The sequence below is a fragment of the Sinocyclocheilus anshuiensis genome, unplaced genomic scaffold, assembly GCF_001515605.1.
Source record: "Sinocyclocheilus anshuiensis isolate Anshui unplaced genomic scaffold, SAMN03320099.WGS_v1.1 scaffold3132, whole genome shotgun sequence".
NCBI lineage: Eukaryota > Metazoa > Chordata > Actinopteri > Cypriniformes > Cyprinidae > Sinocyclocheilus > Sinocyclocheilus anshuiensis.
The window spans coordinates 368,729-381,749 of NW_015554059.1; the positions used below are offsets into that span (position 1 = coordinate 368,729).

Consider the following 13,021-nt stretch of genomic DNA (forward strand, 5'->3'; position numbering starts at 1 on the left):
TCTCCCCCCCCCCCCCCCATGTCTCCTTCAGCCTCAAGAGATATGCTGTATAATGCACACACACAACACAAGCACACAACGCAAATGCGCACAGACTCAGTTTTAGTAAATAACAAATTGGGTAAGTGTTAATCTGTGTGGATATGTGGATAATCTATGTAGAACTGAAACCACTTAGTCTAGTAAACACTGGATAAGTTACGGGAATTCAAAGCTTAGACAGATAATAATCAGATTAGATTCATCATACTTCCTACAGCATCTGTAAGACACTCACCTGCTCTCTCTCTGACACACACACACACACACACACACACACACACACTGAAAAGTGTTTCATGTCCTGTGTTTTCATTCATCAGGATACACACTGATTCAGTATGTCATTGTCAGTTTATTCATTTTTTATTCCACTGTTCTTTGACCAAATATTATCCTAAATTAATAAATAAATACATATATTAAAAAAGCAAGCAATGCTAATTATAATAATTATGTGTATTACTATTTAATAATACTATTCAATTTAAAAAAAATTTGGACTAAATTTGGTTTTAATTCAAATTGTTGTTTCACCAAAGATAAATAAGTAATAAATACATTAAATATATATGCAATATTAATTATAATAATTATGTAATTTTGTATTATTTAACAATATAATTATTCATTCATATCATATGCTACATATACTACACTTACATTATATTTGGTTATATTCCACCACAGATCATGCTCAATAAATAAATAAATAAAAATACAATATTAATTATAACAATATTTGTATTATTTTATAATATATTCTAATTATTATTTATATTGGCTATTATTACTTAATGATTACTGCATTATATTGGTTTTAATTTCATTGTTGTTTGACCTAATGTCATTATACATCAACAAACAAAAACACAATTATATATGTACTGTATATTTAAAATATTATAATAACTTATTATTATTGTAGATTATATTATATTACTTATTTAATCGTTTTTAATATTTTTCTGATCTTTTCTTGGCCACAAAGGCATTTAACTGACATCTTTGAATAACTGATTATTTGATGTTTTAAAATATGAATCTACATTATTATTCAAACTGCAGTGGACCTAAATTGATAAATCTGTCACAACAAAACGTTCTGTTTGAATGATTGACCTTTTGTTTGAATGTTTGGACTGTAAATGTTTGACCTTCTGTTTGAATGTTTGGACTGTAAATGTTTGACTTTCCCTTCACACATAATGATATCATACAAAATTACAAAAGTTTTCAATGTATGAAAACAAGACATGGCATATGACATTTTTGCGATGCATTGAGGAAGGCAGTTGAAAATATATACATACAAAATGAAGGTCAGATACTATTAATTCTGCTGTTATGATTTCTTTTTTTTTTATTATTGTGCATTCAATGTTGTTTTCAGACTTACAGCTTTTTAAAAATTATTTTGCATGCTTTCTGCTTTCAAGCTATAAAGTAGCCTACAACTAATTTCCAAAGGTTACAATTTTGTTTTAAATCATAATTCTTCTGTCAGTTTTATTTGCAGGTGTCATATGACTTTCTACATTGTTATCACAAATGCCTCATTAATTAAGTTAATGCTAATTTAGCCTTTCTCCTTGTCTCTCTCTCGTCTGTGCCTTGGGATGCATCTTTAGAGCTGGAGGGCAATTGAGAGATACTGAAGTGGCTAGATGGCAAGGACTGACTTTGGTACACACACACACGGTTATCCTCACTCCTGGCAGACATACACAAACATTCCCAATTTCTAATCTCTCTCTCTTTCTAATCTAATTTTCATCATTCTCTCCCTTGCTCTTTCTCTCTCTCTCCTCAATGCCAGACAACTCTCTTTTCTAAATTCTCTCTCCTCTCAGCTCTCTTTCTATCTCTTATTTCCCTTTTTGTTCTCTCTCTCTCCCTCTCCTCTCTCTCTGCATCTCTTACAAAGGCAGCAGGCAGTATGCCTCCCCCGAAAATGAGGCCACGCATGGCAAGTATGCAAATGAAAGCAGTGCTGCTGGATTAGAATGGGACACCATATACCCTAAATCATGATTGTCAATCATGGTGAGGGATTAAGGGATACGGGTTTATAGACCTAAAAAAGCAACACTTCCCCCCCAGGCGCACTTCCATTGTGAAAGAGGGAGTGTGGGAGAGAGTGCTTGTTGGAGGGCTGCTTTAGTGCACTACTGCCCTCTGCCTTTCCATCAAGTTTACTGCAGGCTCAGAGTCGAAAGGTTCCAGTTGTATGCGTTTCAGAGCAGCATTTGGGTTTCGGTTTTTCAGGTAGGGTTTGGCTCAGTGGTTTCCTGCTCAGCCCCAAGAACCTTAAAATATTTAATGTATTGTTTTATTTTAAGATCAAAGAAACACATTATGCAGGAAATGAAAAATGAAGTGGGTTTGTTTTTGGCATTGGATGTGGATTGATAATTTTAAAGTCATTTCAGGCAATATTAAATGATGGAAAAAATTAACATTACTGATTGTACAAAAATACATTATATATTGTATATTATATATTGTATTATATAATAAATATATACTCTCAATGTATAACAATTCTTAAATTATATATATGGTCATGATTTTGCATAATACTAATATATAAATGAATAGAGGATTTTTATATAGTAATGCAGTCATTTCTTAAGGAATAGGTTAGTTTATTTAAAAAGCTTCAGCTAAATATTTAGTTAAGAGTATGAATATTTATGCAATGTACTTATTTCAGTTTTTTATTTTTAATAAATTTACGAAGTTGTGACAATTCTGTTTTTGCTTTGTCAGTATGGTGTATGGAGTGTAGATTGATGTGGAAAAAAGTAATTTAAAGAAGTTTATCATAAGGCAGCAACAAAAATTAAGGGGTATGAATACTTTCGCAAGGCACTGTATAATTTGATGAACCTCTTATGTAAACTGTGTGTATGATCCTGTTGAACTTTAACAATATGTCATAAAAAATGAAAATAAGATTTAAAAATAAAATAAAAATGCTATCAGCATTACTATGTCTTCAAGTTTTAAATAGAGTTTTGAATGCATGAAGACAAAAACTGGCAGACAGCACAGGTAAAATAAAATAACATAAGAAATAAATCCAAATCATCAACCCTGCGCAAGATTCATACCTGTATTCTGCTATTTTTACATATCCATTGTGTCCCTCACTTAGCATGGCACCATTGCTTCTTAGGACTTGGCATGGGATAAAGGGTGCAGAGGTGGGTAAAAACAGAGGGCAACATCTGCTTCACAACAGGAGACAGGGCTGCCACTGTATTACATTTGCACACACACATAAACTTTGTCTTTTTGTCATGAACACAAAAAGACAAAGACTGCAGAAAAAATGCAACAAAACCAAAACTCTACTGCAATCCAATCTGAGCTCACAAAATTAGAAAGAAAATTCATGTTAAATATTCAATGAAATTCATATTTAATATTACATTTCCTAATGGCAAGAATTTGGCACCCTAATTTTTCTTCAAATTCCAAAGCAATGTTTATTTTTAAATAAGTAGAAGTAAATGTACTGTACAGTAAGGGTTGCACGGACTAATCGACTAGTCAACTTAAATGCTCTGCCATGACGCTTTAAGCTTGAAGTCGAGTAGTCGCTGGTCCTATAGAGGGCGCAACAAGATAAGAAATCTTTGAAGGACTTCCACATTTACGCTCAGTTTCCAAACAGTTAAAATGACAAATAAATGCATACTCTGAAAGCGCTCCACAAGACATGTGTGATTATATTACTGGATGCTCGAAAATGAACAGGAGAATGCAAGTTTTAAACAGCTTATTTTACAGGTAAGTTAATCGCCGTTCTAATCTAATGTGCTGCTGCACTGTAACGCACACACATAGGCTACAGACAGTAGCGCATACATCACGCACACAGAATCATTCAGCGCGGAAATGTATTGTCAACACTGTTCTGTGATTTCTCAATAAAATAGCTTAGAAACTGAAAAGTTCAAGCATATATTTCTTAATAACTAAATTCCACAGCTTCACTATTAGTAGAGACGCTGCCAGGCAGAATTAATTCAGACACGCAATCGCTCTCACTAATGCATTCATATGAGTGTAATCTTTACTGTGCTACTTTATCTGTATCTGATTTAGAACGAGCAGAAATCGGTGAGAAATATAACGACCCAAAGACAAAAGAACTGATAAAAATGTGCTGCTATATGAGCAATAGCCATGTGGGCAGCACTGTGGCATATGCCATGGCTGTGCACAAGGTGTTTATCACAGCTCCAGACTTATTTGTTCATTAATGACGTCATCAGCGACTAGTCGACTTCGACTCGACTTTCATAACATAAAAGTCGACTTTAAAAAATCAGAAGTCATTCAACCCCTACTGTACAGTGCACCTGAAACTCAAATACTGTAATGCACAAGAGCTTTACTTCAATACACTAACAAACAAACAAACAAACAAACAATCACTAATTGATACGAGTCTATCGACAGCCATAAGAGCAAAGGGCTAATCATTCAGCATCATTAGGTGAAGATTTAGCTTAAAAGCTTTGAGCTGGCATCAAGCAAAGCTGCTGTTGACATGGATTGAGTGCTGTAATGCTGTATTGTCACTGCTCCAGGAGGCAGAGAGAGGGCGATTCGAGAGAGTGATGCGCTCAAGCTGGGATTTGTGGGCTGCCATAACACTGGAGGGCACTGGAGGCAGCGTGGACCAAAGGAACGGTTGTGGGAGCTATAATAACGCTGCGAACAATACTGGATTTACTATTTAATAACTAATTAAGTGTGTGGGTAGGCTCTTGTAACCACAAGCTACAGTAAAGTTGTAAGAATATGACCAAGGAACATCAAGATGGGTTTGATCTTTTATTTTTCAGTTTGGGGCCCAGAAAACTGGTGAAAAGTTAACTCTGAGAAACAACAACATGAGGATGTGAGATGTATATCTGGTTAATACAAAGCCTTAAACAATTATGTATCATATTTGATACATATGTTTCTAAGGCCTCTAAAATATCAACATGATCAAAACTATGCTGGAAAATCTGTTTTACAAAATCTACTAAATGTCTTCTGTTTGATCATTCATACTTTTTAGCAAGTAAAATCTATTTTAGTATCATCCTAAAAATGTCCACCTTCAGGTACAGTGTTTTTTTTTTTTCCTGTGAAATTTTTAATGATTTTTATTAAGTAAACTCAAGTCCACTTACAGGACTGAAGCAGTTTAGGTTTACTTGATTATCCAAACATAATTTTTTTTATCATGTTAAAATGTGAGCATCTAATATATATTACACAACAGGCATTTGAGGAACGTTTATTTATACCTCTCTCAGTCATCATCATTGTATTGCATTGCATTCTCAGTTTTGCCCTCCACAAAAAAAAAAACTACAGAGCTTTAATCATAAAACCGAGCATTTAAATATCATATTATTAAGACATATTATTGGGAGATATAGATGGACAACTGATATTTATATTCATTTTATGAAAGCAGTCTGCTACTGTAAAGAACACATTACAAGCTATCAGAATTTCATATATATATATAATGCATTTCATAAAATGTATATAAATATCATTTGTCCATCTAATTAATATATATGCAATTTTTTTTGCTCCACTTGGGCCTCTGAATAAAACAGTGTTTTTCCTCCTTGAGTATATGCTCCATATTATCACTATATCATATTATACAGGCCATAAAGGCCTGATGTATCAAATATGATATAACACAAAACACATATGCAAAACCTTAAGATTTTCTTTTCTTTTTGTTCTCTGTATATGACATTCATGAATTTCTCTGAGGCCATATATGCCACTGTTGGGGGTTTGACTGTAACAATATTTTTAACAACTACTTTAAAAAATAAATAAATAAAAATAATCTGCTGTATGCGGGGAAAAAGAGTGGTAGGTATGTGTTATTTTGCACCTAGCATTTATATTTTAGAATTATATAGTTTCTGGTAAATAACCCTTTCATCATATTAGAGTATAATTTTAGTTTGCAAGACTGAATGTGATACAGTGTCCTCTGCAGTGAACATCAGGACTCAGTGCATGTTTTTACCGGACACTATAATTTGCCCTTCAAAAATGTAATTTCATTATTATTTTTAATTTGTATTTATTGCTAAAAACAGCAATAATCAGCAATATGCTAATTAGATGGTATGTATAACTATTGTTGCTCAGGTTTATGCATAATATTTAATAGCCTAAATTAGCAAATGCTAATATATTTCATAAGAAAGTTTGGCCCATGTGTTTACTGCAAGTTTTCTGTGCCGAAGATCTGAAACATAAAATGCCTACTAGATTTAAGCACAGCTAATTCATATGTACACTAGAGTGGGTACAAAAATCTAGGCTATTTCTTCCAGTCAATATTTCTCAGGGTAGTTTTATTTTTGAAAGTCAATTTCTGTGAAAATATAGAAGGTAACATTCAACCAATATCAAACCATTGTTTTTGGACACTTTCGAAAAACAAACAATTTGTACAACTCTATAACATTTAACTAATGGAGAACTTTCCTGCAAAGTTTGCTAATTTAACTATTGTAACAAAATGTGGGAAAAAGTAGACTTGGATGTCTTAACAACTTTTGGATAGCCTAACGTTACTGATCCACAACTGGAGAAAGATCACCAGTCCTCATGAGGAAACTTCTGTGAACGGTTTCCTTCCCCCAAACAAACCTTACCTCTTCAGATATGTGTGTGAGAGTGAAATGCTAAAATGATGAGCTCTAGTGAGCAGACTGAGGAAAGGGTGAGCAGAGCTTCATCCAGCGTTCAGTGTTGACAGCACCGCTAATCCTCACCACCTGCTCAAACACACAGGCCTCAGTAAACAACAGCAGCAGTCCGCGTTCACACTCACCCTGAGTCAGCCGTTCCCTCTCAACGGTTATCGCTTCCCGCGCTCGCTACCAGCAAACGCTAATCGCCACGCAAAACAAATAGTTCTCAAATGTTTGGAAAAGGCCGCGCTGTTTGCACCAGGGCCTAACAAAATAATTTTTACAAGCTATATATATCCTTTTAAAATTATATCATAAACAAAATATGAGCCAAACACTACGCTCACATTAAATCCTGCATACAGAACAAAACGCACAACTTAAAACTGAGCAACCTGGGAAGTGTTGAGCTTTGAAACAGCTGTCCTTTTGTTCGTTAAACACAAAAGTTTAATTTCCACACTGAATCACAGACAAAGGCGGTTCAAAAGCCACTCAAGATTGGCCACTTGTGTTTGTCGCAGCTCTGAATGGACGGCAGTTCTGTAGGCCGTGCAGTAATTGAGCAGGCCTGCCAGTCATTAGCTGAAATGCCGTCCCAGTCGGGCTGAGCGATAGTCTACTCTCAGTTGGACGAAAGCATGGAGGAGGTTCCTGTCAAGGTTGGTCAGCTGCTCTCCAGAGCACACCTGTTTGAGGTTGTCCGGGGCAACAACCAGGAGGTTACACAGAGCATGAAGCGTGTCAAAGAGCTGGAGCACGAGAGGAACCTGTGGAGGATTTGGATGCAGCTGTTTAGTGCATACCTAATATATTTGGAGAAGTATAAATTGTTGAATTGATCCATTTCTCAATGAAAATACTTTAATTCACAATGCTGTTCAATAACACCACACACATGAATAATAACTTTCCTGCAGAGGCATAGGTACAGTTTATGTCATCTATTGAAGCAAGAAGTTTAGCTTTAATTATGTCACTGTTGTGAACCATTTTTTAAATAATTGCTGGTTGGTTGTGGTGAGGAATGTATTAAATTTCTCTCTTTATTGGGAATTTCCTTTTTTTTTTAAATAAAAAAGGCAGCTTTTTCAGATTATTTGATGAATAGAAAGTTCTCAAAAGAACAACAATTATTTGAAAAAGAAATATTTTCTAACATTATGAAATCTCTTTACTGCCACGTTTGATTAATTTAAAGAATCCTTGCTGAATAAAACTAATCATTTCTTTAATTCATTTCTTTTTTAAATTTAAACCTATTGAATGAATGTGCAACACTGTTATCCACAAAAATATTAAGAGGTGAAAACTGTTTAAAATAATAAATTTTATAATAATTAATGCATATTTTTTGGCAAAAAACCATATATATAGTTGACATTACAACCCCTTTATTCATTTTGCAGACTAGTATATTTTTTTTATAAAGAAAAATAAAACGGTAAATACTAAAATAAGTGAATTAAGGCATCACCACACATGAAATCCGCTATAGAAAAAGTATACTGCATTCCTAATCAATAAAGTGTAGCATTCAGGGCATTTTATCTCATTTTTCTATATATGAATTAATTTAAATTAAGATTTTCTCTCATAATCCATGCAGAAGACGTGAAAAACCTTCCCAGCTTTGCGTGGATCTGGTTATAATACAAAGCCAAAGATGTCTCTTCTTGCATGTTACGCAAGCATGTTTGAGGTTCCATTAGAACCAATGAGGCTGGTGCATGTCAAGCACTTACGGTTCAGCTTTTACTATATTTGATGAGCTCAAATATGTATGTGCACTGATCAATGCTTTTATGTGAATAAAAGTCTAAATTAAATATTTTTTATCACATTCAAGTGATCTTGTCTCTTCAAAAGAATTTGAATCCATCCATTCAAATTGATGACTTTTACAATGTCTTTATGCACATTTTGAAGCGGTAAAGTTTTGAGGAAATTTAACGGAGGCAAAGAAATCTCTCAGTTTCGTTAAAAATATTTTCATTTGTGTTTCAAAGATGAATGAAAGTCTTATGGGTTTGGAACAAGATGAGAGTGAGTAATTGCTGAATAAAATATACATAATGCCATGAGGTGGCAAAAACAAGACCTTTGACCTCTCCTTACCCTGAAATCTTTGGCAGAGCGGCGGTATTCTGCCACATCACAGATGGCTAGCATACCACCCATGGAGCTGTAGCTGAACTGCTGCAGGTGCTCGTGGATCAGCCTATGGAACCGCACTCCCAGCTCAGTCAAGACTGTGTCCACATTCTTACCATCCATGGACCGCCGCACACGCTCCACCTGCTTGCTCACATAGGCACACACCTTTGAGCATGCCTTGAAGAAAGAGCACAGGACAGATTACATATTACACACAACAAAATCAAGCAGAATGTGGCTACTAATACTAAAAATTCTTCTACAGAGTTAACGGTGCGTTAACAGAGTCTTAATATTTCTCAGGCTGTTATTCACAGAATCTTTTCACTGCACTGATATAAGTTTCACAAGACAATTACATGATTTTAAGATCTTACTGTAGTGTACTGTATCATGACATTGTTCTCATCTTCTGGCTTGAAGTCTGTTTTCTTCTGTTCAGTCACCAGGATGTGCTTCATCTGGCCTATCATGCAATTTAGTGTCCTAAAAACAAGGAAACAGGTCACAGAAATTGCATTTAATGGCAACGATGAAGACAAAGATATGCTTTGATTGAGAATGAAGCTCCATTAAACAGAGATTTCTGAGAGTTTTGAACCAACCGATCAATCCCGGTGTCCAGCTTCACCTCCATCTGTTCGATCACCTCCTTCTTCTTGTGCAGGCACTCCGTCAACTTAGGAGAGGAGCTACAGGGGTTAGAGTTCAAACAAATGTCACGGTAAAGACACCAGTCAGCGGTGTCTTTTCAAGTCGGTCAAACTCACCTAATAAGAGGCATAAGATGATCATTAAACTGCTTATCAAAGCGCAGAGACAAAAGCTAGTAAAACAAAGTCGGTCAAACTCACCTAATAAGAGGCATAAGATGATCATTAAACTGCTTATCAAAGAGGTGAAAGATTGTGTTGGCCTGCTGAACCACATCCAAAAAGTAGAGGTTGGCATTTTTGGCATCTGGAGATGGGATGGCTGTGCAAGTCAAAATACAAATAAAAGAATATTGTTGTGTAAAGTCCACTTCAGATGCATTCATGTGATTTGGTGCAAATGTGTCTGATTAGCAGTGGAGCTAATGCTGCCTTCAAGTCATGTAAGAATGATCATATTTACCACATCAGCATCACAATGTTGGAGTAAGGAACTTTAAATGAACTCTCATTGCCTCTCTTGACTTGATTTTTGTGAATGCAAAGCACTACAGTTTCACTTACACATAATAATAGCTTACTACTTAAACCTAATGGCACACAGCTACACTGCGACACACTTGTGGATAAATGAATCTTCTTCCTGTGGTCATCATGTAAAGAACAAACTCAACATAAACCATGTGACCCATGACTAGCTGACAGGGACTAAACTGAACTGCACAACTCTGTAAAATTCTGCAGGACTACAAGAATTTGAATGACTACAAGAAATCCACTTTGTAGGATTACAAGAATCATAAAACACGCAAATTAATTAAACATCTAATGGGTATCATTTGTATTTCATTATGTTTCACTAAAAAGCTCCTGTCTTTTTCAGAAAAAAATAAATAAAAAATAGATCATTGTGTCAATTTGACTTCAACTCCATTTAAACCAAGGCTGTAATAGTTTTACATTTTTAATGTTTTTCAGTACATTATAGTTTTTAATTTAGTTTTTATATTGACGGGAAAACATGCTTTTTGTGTAATGGACTGTATACAGTATCTGGATTCCCCCAATTTGTAAATAACATAGTTCCCACTGCACTAACAAATTTCTATGATTTCTCATGGGGTCATGGAGATTATTTGGTTAATATTTTTTAAAACTTATTTTAATTCATTTTCAGACTGATTCAATAATAAATAATTCAGACAATCTTGTGAACTTGTCTGGTTCACACATCATTGTCTTTTATCTTAGCAAGTTTAACGCTATATAAGAGCAATATCTATCTGATTAAATATGTTAGAACAGAGCATAACTAGATAAAATGACATTCACAATAGAAATTTCCATTATTTAAATATTTTAATCTGAAAATTCCCTGATATTTAGGTTTTCTCTAGATCAGGGGTGTCAAACTCAATGCCTAGAGGGCCGGAGCCTTGCAGAGTTTTATTCCAACCCTACTCCAACACACATTTCATGTAGTTTTCAAATAAGCCTGAAGGATTTGATTAGTTGGATCAGATGTGTTTAATTAGGGTTGAATCTAAACTCTGCAGGGCTCCGGCCCTCCAGGAATTGAGTTTGACACCCCTGTTCTAGATGGACGTTTATTTTATTTATTTACTAACCTTTTTTATTTTATTTTATTACCATTTTTAGAAAGTCATGTTAATATTTTCTAGTTATTTATGTCAGTTAATAAATGTTTTTTCAAATTAAATTTTCAACTTTTTCAGTTTAGCTTACGATAATAACCTTGATTTGAACAAACCAGTAATTGCATTACTGTGCAACATTTTACTATCAACCATTCTGTGTTTGCCATACCTGACAGCCCAATCTCAAGCGCATAGTCTATATGGTCCACACACAGGTACTCCACCAAAAGCAGGAAAATGGAGAAGGCATTTTTTGGTAGATCTGCTGGGTCTGACAACTGCAACAAAGACAGAAAAATTATCTATCATGCTAATATCAGCCCACAACTTCCAACAGAAACAAAAGACTAGAGGTGTTTTTGTACTAAAGTAGTGCTTAAAATTCATATACCTTGTTGCATCTTTCAAAGGCATGTCGGGTTTCCTGCAACAGGTTGACTACAACCTCTTGTGAGAGGAAAGTCTCTCCATGTGTGTCGATACTGGGTCCCAGAGGCAGGTTAGTGCGTTGTCTGATCCTCTCTTTTAGCTCCTGCATACTGTCAAAATGAGGACAAGAGATGGCAGTAACGGTAAGAGATCTATAAAAGACATGTATCTGAAAAAAACAGCTCTAAGGTTTCAGAGTAACTCTGGAAAAAGAATGGGGGAAAAACCAACCAACCAACAGTTCCTCACCTTCCAGTGCCTACAGGACGTTTTTGGTGGTTCTTAGAGTCATAATAGCGCTGAAGAATCAAGCCACTGCGGTTTTGCAGATATTGTCGCTCCATGTCTATGTAGCTCTCCAGATAACAGGAGAATATATTTTTTATCAGTTTAGATAGAAAAGTGTGCTTGTCTGAGCCCAAGTTAAAGTCTGTGAGAAAACAACGCAAATATTACAAAATATGACATTAAAAAGTGTATAAACTCGTTTTTCTAAAGAAACTGTCCACACCAGCAGGTAAAGTTACAGCGGGAGTCGGCGTCTCTCTTGCCTCCCCTGAGCCCATTGAGTTTTAACAGACCCCCTAAAACATGTGGTGGGTAATGGAGAGTGAATGGGGAAAAGTCACATGAGAGGAGGCAACGCCTCCATCGCGATATGATTGGATACGACTGGTTATGATCGGCTGTGATTGGTTCATGCGATAAATCCCGCCTCTTGTGTTTGTGCACGTTTTATCAGTTTAGATAGAAAAGTGTGCTTGTCTGAGCCCAAGTTAAAGTCTGTGAGCTTAGCAGCCAGTGCCGTTGTCCTAAAAACAAATGGGTTATGACAGTTCAAAGCTGGTGAAAAAAGCTCAGTAAAGCAAATTAATTTGACAAACATTTGAGACTTTAAACCATTTCAGACAAGACAAAAACAGGGTTTTATGAGAGCAAAATGAACAATTGTAATAATTAATAATAATGAAATTCTGACTGATACCGTGAATAGAGGTCATAGAGGTTCTTGAGGTATTGCTCCACATCAGAGTGGCGTGTCTCCTCTAGTCTTTCTTTGACATGAGCCTAAAATCATAAGTCAGTTTATGAGTCAATTAATGTGGCACCTGTTGATAGGCAGCTGCTTTCAAATACTTTCACATGTATTTTCGTGTGCGCTCTGTAAGCACCATCAAAAGTTTCTATTTACAACATGTTTTTGCAGTGTTGAGCATTGTAGCCAATCACAGACATTTCTGCATAAACAAAATGGTCAATCAGAAGCATTCAAGCTTTCATTATAATCAACGAAGTGTAAACATTATGTAAATAAGAGATTAATTGTGCAGTGAAGATAGCT

The 13,021-nt window shown here is 35.2% G+C and overlaps 1 protein-coding gene and 1 long non-coding RNA gene across 2 annotated transcripts in view; both read right to left on the reverse strand.

Annotated features, from left to right (window-relative positions):
* The window catches only part of LOC107668534 (uncharacterized), a 14,568-nt gene extending 7,547 nt beyond the window's left edge, over nucleotides 1-7,021 (reverse strand). Inside the window, exons 1-2 of the long non-coding RNA XR_001631905.1 lie at nucleotides 6,744-7,021; nucleotides 3,156-3,301 (exon numbers count right to left, since the gene is read on the reverse strand). This is a non-coding gene — a long non-coding RNA (uncharacterized LOC107668534). The remainder of the gene's footprint in view (nucleotides 1-3,155; nucleotides 3,302-6,743) is intronic.
* Nucleotides 7,022-7,078: 57 nt separating this feature from the next.
* The window catches only part of LOC107668544 (exocyst complex component 5-like), a 16,959-nt gene continuing 11,016 nt past the window's right edge, over nucleotides 7,079-13,021 (reverse strand). The window contains exons 10-19 of the mRNA XM_016460456.1: nucleotides 12,665-12,747; nucleotides 12,451-12,491; nucleotides 11,929-12,109; nucleotides 11,642-11,789; nucleotides 11,420-11,528; nucleotides 9,794-9,914; nucleotides 9,545-9,631; nucleotides 9,317-9,425; nucleotides 8,901-9,116; nucleotides 7,079-7,552 (exon numbers count right to left, since the gene is read on the reverse strand). Of these exons, the coding sequence (XP_016315942.1) occupies nucleotides 7,364-7,552; nucleotides 8,901-9,116; nucleotides 9,317-9,425; nucleotides 9,545-9,631; nucleotides 9,794-9,914; nucleotides 11,420-11,528; nucleotides 11,642-11,789; nucleotides 11,929-12,109; nucleotides 12,451-12,491; nucleotides 12,665-12,747 (1,284 nt within the window). The 3' untranslated portion in view covers nucleotides 7,079-7,363. The remainder of the gene's footprint in view (nucleotides 7,553-8,900; nucleotides 9,117-9,316; nucleotides 9,426-9,544; nucleotides 9,632-9,793; nucleotides 9,915-11,419; nucleotides 11,529-11,641; nucleotides 11,790-11,928; nucleotides 12,110-12,450; nucleotides 12,492-12,664; nucleotides 12,748-13,021) is intronic.